Source organism: Salvelinus namaycush, unplaced genomic scaffold (assembly GCF_016432855.1).
Source record: "Salvelinus namaycush isolate Seneca unplaced genomic scaffold, SaNama_1.0 Scaffold2656, whole genome shotgun sequence".
Lineage (NCBI taxonomy): Eukaryota > Metazoa > Chordata > Actinopteri > Salmoniformes > Salmonidae > Salvelinus > Salvelinus namaycush.
Genome location: NW_024059515.1, coordinates 7,501 through 18,036, shown reverse-complemented (window position 1 = coordinate 18,036; position 10,536 = coordinate 7,501). Strand labels below are relative to the sequence as shown.

General features: G+C 39.1%; 1 protein-coding gene across 1 annotated transcript in view; it reads left to right on the top strand.

Annotated features, from left to right (window-relative positions):
- Positions 1–203: 203 nt before the first annotated feature.
- The window catches only part of LOC120039355 (ephrin-A3-like), a gene marked incomplete at both ends in the record, with an annotated part of 17,270 nt that continues 6,937 nt past the window's right edge, over positions 204–10,536 (top strand). Inside the window, one exon of the mRNA XM_038984785.1 lies at positions 204–487. Coding sequence (XP_038840713.1) covers positions 204–487 — 284 coding nt within the window. The remainder of the gene's footprint in view (positions 488–10,536) is intronic.

Below are 10,536 nucleotides of genomic sequence, written 5' to 3'. Positions count from 1 at the left end.
CTCTATATACACACACATGGAGAGATACACATACTGATTGATTGATTGGTTAATTGAATGATTGGTTGGCTGATTGGATGATTGGTTGGTTAGTCGGCTGGTTCATTTAATGATTGGTTGTTTGATTGATAGATTTACATACTGATTAATTGATTAGTTGATTGCTCCTAACGTCCCACCTCTCCTCTGCTGTGTCTCTCCAGTCTGCGTAGGGAGGGCTACACGGTGCAGGTGAATGTGAACGACTATCTGGACATCTACTGTCCCCACTACAATGACAGCCAGCGCGTGGTGGGCACCGGGGAGCAGTACATCCTCTACATGGTCAGTTACCGTGGTTACAGGACCTGTGACCCCCAGCTGGGCTTCAAGAGGTGGGAGTGTAACCGCCCCCACGCACCAATCAAATTCTCAGAGAAGTTCCAGCGCTACAGCGCCTTCTCCCTGGGCTACGAGTTCCACGTGGGCCAGGAGTATTACTACATCTGTGAGTATACTACTATACTACTCTCATACTACTACCACTACCATGTGGGCCAGGAGTATTACTACATCTGTGAGTATACTACTATACTACTCTCATACTACTACCACTACCATGTGGGCCAGGAGTATTACTACATCTGTGAGTATACTACTATACTACTCTCATACTACTACCACTACCATGTGGGCCAGGAATATTACTACATCTGTGAGTATACTACTATACTATACTACTATCATACAACTACCACTACCACGTGGGTCGGGAGTATGACTACATCTGTGAGTATACTACTAAACTTTACTACTATCGTACTACTACCACTTGGGCCAGGAGTATTATTACAACTACGAGTATACTACTATATTATACTACTATCATACTACTACCATGTGGGGCAGGAGTATTATAATAGCTACGAGTACACTACTATTCTATACTGCTATCATTCTTCTACCACTACTATGTGGGCCAGGAGTAGCACTACATATGTGAGTATACTACCCTACTATACTACTATTATACTACTACTACGTGGGCCAGGAGTATTATTACAACTGTGAGTATACTACTCTACTATACTACTATCATACTGCCACCACGTGGGCCATGGGTATTATTACATCTGTGAGTATACTACTATATTATACTACCATCATACTACTACCACTACCATGTGGGCCAGGAGTATTACTACATCTGTGAGTATACTACTATACTACTATCATACTACTGCCACTGCCACATGGGCCAGGAGTATTACTACAGCTGTGAGTATACTACTATGCTACTATCATACTACTGCCACTACCACGTGGTCCAGGAGTATTACTACAGCTGTGAGTATACTACTATACTAGACTACCATCATACTACTACCACTACCCCGTGGTCCAGGAGTATTACTACAGCTGTGAGTATACTACTATACTAGACTACTATCATACTACTACCACTACCACGTGGGCCAGGAGTATTACTACATCTGTGAGTATACTACTATTCTTTACTACTATCATACTACTACCATGTGGGCCAGGAGTATTATTACAACTACGAGTATACTACTATATTATACTACTATCATACTACTGCCATGTGGGCCAGGAGTATTACTCCATCTGTGAGTATACTACTATGGGTTATTTTTCACTTCCTAAGGCTTCCACTAGATGTCAACTGTCTTTAGAACGTGGTTTCAGGCTGCTCATGTGAAGGGGGGCCGAATGGGAGATGTTTTACTAAGGGGTCTGCCTACAGCCTCGTTCTCAGTCATGCGCTTTCACTTGAGAGGTTGCTCTCATTCCAGGGCAATTCTACAGACAATGGAATTCTCCGGTTGGAACAGTATTGAACTTTTATGATAAAAACATCCTAAAGATTGATTCTATACTTAGTTTGACAAGTTTCTTCGACCTGTAATATAACTTTTTGAACGTTTCGTCCGAATCGACCAGATCGCGCTTTTGGATTGTTTACCAAACGCCCTATCAAAAGAAGCTATTGGACATAAATGATGGACATTATCAAACAAAACAAGCATTTATTGTGGAACTGCGATTCCTGGGAGTGCATTCTGATGAAGATCATCAAAGGTAAGTGAATATTTATATATGAATAATATGAATAATGTTGACTACCCAACATGGCGTATATTTCTCTGGCTGGTTTGGGCTCTGAGCGCCGTTCTCAGATTATGCTTTTTCCGTAAAGGTTTTTTGAAATCTGACACAGCGGTTGCATTAAGGAGAAGTGTATCTAAAGTTTCATGTATAATAGCTGTATTTTCATCAACATTTATTATGAGTATTTCTGTGAATTCATGTGGCTCTCTGCAATATCACTGCATGTTTTGGAACTACTGAATCTAACACGCCAATGTAAAATAAGATTTTTGGATATAAATATGAATTACCAAACAAAACATACATGTATTGTGTAACATGAAGTCCTATGAGTGTCATCTGATGAAGATCATCAAAGGTTAGTGATTAATTTTGTCTCTATTTGTGCTTTTTGTGACTCCTCACTTTGGCGGGAAAAATGGTTGGGTTTATCTGTGACTTGGTGGTGACCTAACATAATCGTTTGTGGAGCTTTCGCTGTAAAGCCTTTTTGAAATCAGACACTGTGGCTGGATTAACGAGAATTTGTTTCTTTAAAATGGTACCTAATACTTGTATGTTTAAGAAATTTGATTTATGAGATTTCTGTTGTTTTGTATTTTGCGCCTTGCGATTTTATTGGCTGTTGGCGAGGGGTTCCGCTAGCGGCATGTAGGCATGCATGGAATACATGGAGGCATGTATTCATCATCCCACTGGCCAGGGCTCGGAATCGGTCCGTATCTCACCATCTGTTGCGTCATCGACCTCTCCAGAGTCCTGGAAATGAGACCTCGCATACACGGAATCAAACAACAGCCACATAATACCCATACCGTCATACAGGTGAAGGTTGCCCATAATACAGGGATTATGACATTTTTCCATTTCCCAAACATACTGTCAAACCAATTTATTAGAGAATTATCCACCCCAGAGTTCTCTGCTAATTTGTGAGCTAATGTGGTTAAACCAGCCAGGGCCTTGGTCACTGATCCGTCTGGAGCTGTGATATTAAAAAATGAACGTACAGCAATGAACCCCAATCATTCTACATACCCCGCCCTTTTCTGCCAATAACATATCGAGAGCCAGTCTATTTTACCAGGTCATGAGGGAGGTGGCGGATAATTGGTCAGAGAATTCATGAATCTCTGTTAATTATAATAGATGTAATTAATCCAATACACATTTTTATGTATTGTCAACTACCAAAAGAACGTAGTGGTAAAGTCTTCACCTATTTGATTCATAGCTTTGTATTAATCTGTAACTTCCCTGAGGATGCCAATAGCATCCATCTAGACAGGGCTACTCCCATCCTGGTCAAAACTCCTCCTGTGCCTACTTTGCCCTCCTATAACTGGCCTCTGATGACTAACTCGAACTGGTTGGACCAATAACACCGGGGCGCAAGTTCCTAACCACCCTTTTTGGTAGTTTCTGTCGTATGCGTCCTTTGCTGGTACGAGCCCACCCTACATCAGTTATAGGTGCTGTGAGGTTAAGAATTTTCTCCTGTACTTCCAAACCTAAGTCAGTCACATTAACGATTACCTTTCAGCCATTAAAATCATCTAAGTTCTCGGTGCCATTCTTGTATCTATAACACTGGTACTCATCAGGAGTTAAAGTGAACCGAGGTGGGTTGGCCGAGTACTTCAATCTGGCCATCCCAATCCCTGTACAGTTATTTGCTTTCCTAGGGAATTGTTTAATGTTTACCTTAAATCCTACATCTTGATCTTCTTTGACTCCTTATTCTGTAAGTCACTCATCAGTGTATTATATAGTTTATCTTTTACTTCTTATCAATGACAATGGCGTCATATAATTAGTACCGGAAGGTGGTGGATCTGGATGTATCAGAATAATATAATTATAATTCATGCCTTACCTTTGACGAGCTTCTGTTGTTGGCACTCCAATATGTCCCATAAACATCACAAATGGTCCTTTTGTTCGATTAATTCCATCGATATATATCCAAAATGTCCATTTATTTGGCGCGTTTGATCCAGGAAAACACCGCTTCTAAATTGCTCAAACGTGACTACAAAATATCTCAAAGGTTACCTGTAAACTTTGCCCAAAAATGTCAAACTACTTTTGTAATACAACTTTAGGTATTTTTTAACGTTAATAATCGATAAAATTGAAGACGGGATGACCTGTGTTCAATGCAGGATTAAAACCAACTATAGCCAGCTTTCTGGTCACGCGCTTCTATCTAACAGGACACTTAATGTGACTCTCGTTCAAGATGGCCGTACTTCTTCATTACACAAAGGAATAACCTCAACCAATTTCTCAAGACTGTTGACATCCAGTGGAAGCGGTAGGTTTCCCAATGAAACCTCATTGAAAAGAGAGTGACCTCAAAAACAAAAATCTGAATGGTTTGTCCTCGGGGTTTCGCCTGCTAAATAAGTTCTGTTATACTCACAGACATGATTCAAACAGTTTTAGAAACTTCAGAGTGTTTTCTATCCAAATCTACTAACAATATGCATATCTTATCTTCTGGGGATGAGTAGCTGGCAGTTGAATTTGGGTATGCTTTTCATCCAAACGTGAAAATGCTGCCCCCTATCCTAGAGAAGTTAACACAATAGGTAAACACGGTATCCAAATTTTCCCTGTACTCATGTGCGTTTTCCTAAGCCTGCTTTCTGTCTACCCTGGTGATTATTCTGTGCACAAATAACACATCTGGAACACATAAAGTAATTTGTGATCCCGTATGCTACAAAGTGCTTTCTTATTATTTCCACCATCCCCCCCAGTTGATACATGGCTCTGCCCATGTATCAATATTGCTGCATATCTAAACAATGACTTAGGTAGTATGGGCAACTTATCCTTGTACCAAATCTCTTCTGAATCCCTCTATTTCTGTCTTAGGATGTGCGACTCCTTCTAATGCCCTTGCTACATCTCTCTGTGTCCATGCCCTATAGACTTCTATCGTGTCTGGTTATGCTCCGTCCCCAGCTCTGGGATTGGGTAAGGTTATGAGTGGGAATTGGGGTGTCTTCTCATCGTCATCTAACTATTCTGTGTCACTTCTATCTTTTCTCAATCCTGGCTTATTATGAGATTCTAACCTTCGTAACGCTCCAGGTCTCCTGCTCCTCACTCCCAGTCTCTCCCTCTCATTCCTTCTGCTCTCTCTATCTTGCTCACTTCCTGCCCCCCCCCCCCCCCTCCTCCTTCTAATACTCCCAAACCATCAAGGTCCCCTTAGGGCCCAGCATAGGGCGGGGAGCCCTTCTCTGTCTGCCTTTTCTACTATCTGTCTGTCGCTCTTTCTTATAACAGTCCGTATCAAATATGGGTTGTTTCCAAATATTGACTAAATGTCTCACTGTCTCCCTGTCTGCACTCATGGATTTTTTGAAAAATCAACATGTCTATGGTAGTAATCTCTAAGATTATTTCCTAGTTGATAAAGTTTATCTCGATACTCTCAATGATCCTGAATGTCATATATGTCATTCCACAGATGTCATATATCCCTGTCTTGTTGGCTTAGAATATGTCCGAAATACTTAACATAAGTCTACCATTATTAACCTGTTGAGGACAGAGGGCGCTGTTTTCACTTTGGGGGAAAATCGTGCCCAATTTAAACGGCCTCGTACTCAATTCTTGCTCGTACAATATGCATATTATTATTACTATTGGATAGAAAACACTCTCTAGTTTCTAAAACCGTTTGAATTATATCTGTGAGTAAAACAGAACTCATTTTGCAGCAAACTTCCTGACAGGAAGTGGAAAATCTGAAATCGATGCTCTGTTCTAGGGCCTGCCTATAAATGTCCTTGATATTTATTAGTATACATGCACTTCATACGTCTTCCACTAGATGTCGACAGGCAGTGAGAGAAGAAATGGAGTGTATAACTTGATCTGGGGTCGAATAAAAGCTCTTGGCATGACGTGTCACCAGTTTCCTGTTTTCTGGAGTGCGCGAGAAGGGACCTGGTATTGCCTTCTGAAAAGCTGTCGTTATAGACGACTAATATCTCCGGCTTTGATTTTATTTGATAAATGTGACAATATCATCGTAAAGTATGTTTTTTCAATATAGTTTTATTAGATTATTGAAATTTATTCGGGACGTTAGGCGTGTTGCGTTGTGTGCCTTTGTTCAGGAAGGAGAGCTTTGCGCTACTTTGCTAGCTTTCCGTGCTAATTGACTGGAGAAGAGGACATTCTAAAACCAAACAACGATTGTTCTGGACAAAGGACTCCTTTTACAACATTCTGATGGAAGATCATCAAAAGTAGGACCCATTTTATGATGCTATTTCATATATCTGTCGAACATGTGAAATAGTAGTTTGCGCCCAGATTTTGGGCACTCTCTCGCTATAACTAAGCTGGATGTCGTAATGAAGTTATTTTTAGAATTCTAACACGGCGATTGCATTAAGAACTAGTGTATCTATCATTTCCTATACAACATGTATTTTCTAGTAACGTTTATGAATAGTTATTTGGTCAGAATAGTTGAGTGTCATAAAAATATCCGCACATTCTGGGAAAAAGATGCTACGTTAGCACAATGTATAACCGCTGATTTCAGCTCTAAATATGCACATTTTCGAACAAAACATAAGTGTATGTATAACCTGATGTTATAGGACTGTCATCTGATGAAGGTTTATGAAGGTTAGTGAAAATTAATATCTTTTGCTGGTTTATTCGCTATCGCTAACGTGCCTATTGCTATCTCTAACGTGCCTTGATGAATGAATGTGGTAGTGTGGTAGACTATTGTAGTAAGCTAATATAATGCTATATTGTGTTTTCGCTGTAAAACACTTAAAAAATCGGAAATATTGGCTGGATTCACAAGATGTTTGTCTTGAATTTGCTGTACACCATCGATTTTTCAGAAATGTTTTATGATGAGTATTTAGGTATTTGACGTTGGTGTCTGTAATTACTCTGGCTGCTTCGGTGCTATTTCTGACGGTAGCTGTGATGGTAGCTGCAATGTAAAACTGATTTATACCTCAAATATGCACATTTTTCGAACAAAACATAGATTTATTGTATAACATGTTATAAGACTGTCATCTGATGAAGTTGTTTCTTGGTTAGTTTGGTTGGTTCTTGGTTAGTAGGTTGGCTTTGTGCATGCTACCTGTGCTGTGAAAAATGTCTGTCCTTTTTTGTATTAGGTGGTGAGGTAACATAAATATATGTGGTGTTTTCGCTGTAAAACATTTTAAAAATCGGACATATTGTATGATCTAGAAAAGAGTACGAGGCCGTTTCATTTGGGCACGATTTTTTCCAAAGTGAAAACAGCGCCCCCCTATTGACAAGAAGATAACTAATTAACAAGAGTGAATTAACCATAGATCCGATTCAAAAGACAATACTGAAATCAAGTCCAAAAAGAAAGAAAGGAAAAGAAGGGAAGCCTAATATAGCGGTGTGAGATACGCGATATTAACGAGTCAAAAGTCACAAGGAACAATGGAAAAATGGGCTGTTAACTTCTTGTCAATAGGGGGTGCTGTTAGCACTTTGTAATAATGACGTTCCCAAATTAAACTGCCTCGTACTCAATTCTTGCTCGTAAAATATGCATATTATTATTACTATTGGATAGAAAACACTCTCTAGTTTCTAAAACCGTTTGAATTATATCTGTGAGTGAAACAGAACTGGACTTAGAGCAATTTTCCTATGTGAGAATGCCAAATTTTCCAAGCTGCTCTGAGACCTGTGTATAACTCTGCCTGTCTTCTATTGGTTGAGATGCACTGCATACGCCTTCCCCTGGTTGTTAGCGAATAGGGAGACTTGAAATGGAGTCTCTACGTAGATCTCAAAGGTTATAAATCACTTGGCAAAGACGTGTCTGTTCTTTTCCCTCTTCGCTCTGACGCACTGAGGACCTTGGCACATTGTACTAGAACCATCGGTTATAGATCTTAGACATTTCCGGCTGTGTTTTTATTCGATATAGGCTTTAAAGACATCATAATCTTGTTATTTTGAACCGAATTATATCAGTTTATGTCAGTATATTGCGAGTTTCGGGTATTTATTTTCGTGGCGTTGTAGGAAGTTGGGTATCTCTGGCTCAAATGCTAATGTTTACTGCTAATTGCAACGTTGAAGAGGACGTTCTCCAACCTAGCAACGATTCTTTTGGACAAAGGACACCTTTCCCAAGATTCTGATGAGAGGTCATCAAAAAGTAAAAACTATTTATGCTGATAATTCGTTGTTCTGTTGACAAATGTCAAATAATAATTCCGCCATGAATTTCGGTGCGTCTCGCTTTAGCGCACGCTGTATGCTTGAAGTAACGTTAATTTTAAAAATGTAACCCAGCGATTGCATTAAGAACTAATTTGTCTTTCAATTGCTGTCCAACCTGTATTTTTTTAGTCAAGTTTATGAATAGTTTTCGATTAGAATAGGTGCCTCTCCAAGATGGCGCCGGACAGATTGCTTGAGGTTTTGGACACTAATCACATTGTATAAGCACGATTTGTGCCGCTAAATATGCACATTTTCGAACAAACTCTATATGCGTTGTGTAATATGATGTTATAGGACTGTCATCTGAAGAATTCTGAGAAGGTTAGTGAAAAAATTAATATATTTTGGTGGTTTATACGTTATCGCTATTTTTGCCTTGAATCAATGCTGTTGTGATGTTTGCTATTGTGGTAAGCTAATATAACGCTATATTGTGTTTTCGCTGTAAAACACTTAGAAAATCTGAAATATTGGCTGGATTCACAAGATCTGTGTCTTTCATCTGCTGTACGCTGTATATTTTTAAGAAATGTTTTATGATGAGTAATTAGCTAATACACGATGGTCTCTGTAGTTATTCTAGTCGCTTTGGTGAGAGTTGTGATAGTGGCTGCAATGGTAAACTATGATTTATACCTGAAATATGCAAATTTTTCTATCAAAACATATGCTATACAATAAATATGTTATCAGACTGTCATCTGATGAAGTTGTTTCTTGGTTAGTGGCTATTTATATCTTTATTTGGTCGAATTTGTGATAGCTACTGATGGAGTAAAAAAATGGTGGAGTAAAGAAGTGGTGTCTTTTGCTAACGTGGTTAGCTAATAGATTTACATATTGTGTCTTCCCTGTAAAACATTTTAAAAATCAGAAATGATGGCTGGATTCACAAGATGTGTATCTTTCATTTGGTGTCTTGGACTTGTGATTTCATGAACATTTTATTATATGATATCCCTGTGGCTTTAGGCTAGGCTATGCTAGTCAGCTTTTTTGATGGGGGTGCTCCCGGATCCGGGTTTGTGAGGCGTTAGAGGTTAACTTCTAGTTCCTCCCAAACCCGGATCCGGGAGCACCCCCACCAGTAAAAAAGCTGACTAGCATAGCCTAGCATAGCGTCACAAGTAAATACTAGCATCTAAATATCATTAAATAACAAGTCCAAGACACCAGATGAAAGATATTTTATATTTGGCTGTAAGGGATTCAGGTCTGAATAGTTAAAACTTTTACGATTCGTGATAGTTTCTGATTATTGTTTTTTTGTTTTATTGTTTAGGTAATACCAGTGAATTTGAGCAGGAAGTTAATATATTCTAACATTATAATCTGTTTCCATTACGTAGAACAAAAGCAGATTGACTGAAGGTGCTTTTCCTTAATCATTATCTTTAAACATATAAATTATTTTATCAACTATACTTCTGTCATACTACTACCAACTACCACGTGTGCCAGGAGTATTACTACATATGTGAGTATACTACTATACTACTATCATACTACTACCACGTCCACGTGAGCCAGGGGTATTACATCATCTGTGAGTATACTACTATACTACTCTCATACTACTGCCATGTGGGGCAGGAGTATTATAACATCTACGAGTTTACTACTATACTATACTACTATCATATTACTACCACTTCTACGTGGGCCAAGGGTATTACCTCATCTGTGAGTATACTACTATACTACTCTCATACTACTGCCATGTGGGGCAGGAGTATTATAACATCTGTGAGTATACTACTATACTATACTACTATCATCCTACTACCACTTCCACGTGGGCCAAGGGTATTACCTCATCTGTGAGTTTACTACTATACTATACTACTATCATCCTACTACCACTTCCACGTGGGCCAAGGGTATTACCTCATCTGTGAGAACACTACTATACTATACTACTATCATCCCACTACCACTACCATGTGGGCCAGGAGTATTACTACGTATGTGAGAATACTACTCTACTATACTACTATCATACTACTGCCACGTGGGCCAGGAGTATTATTACAACTGTGAGTATACTGCTATACTACACTACTATCATACTACCACCACGTGGGCCAGGAGTATAAATACATCTGTGAGTATAGATATTACCAGTAATTTAATATTCTACTTCTAAACTAC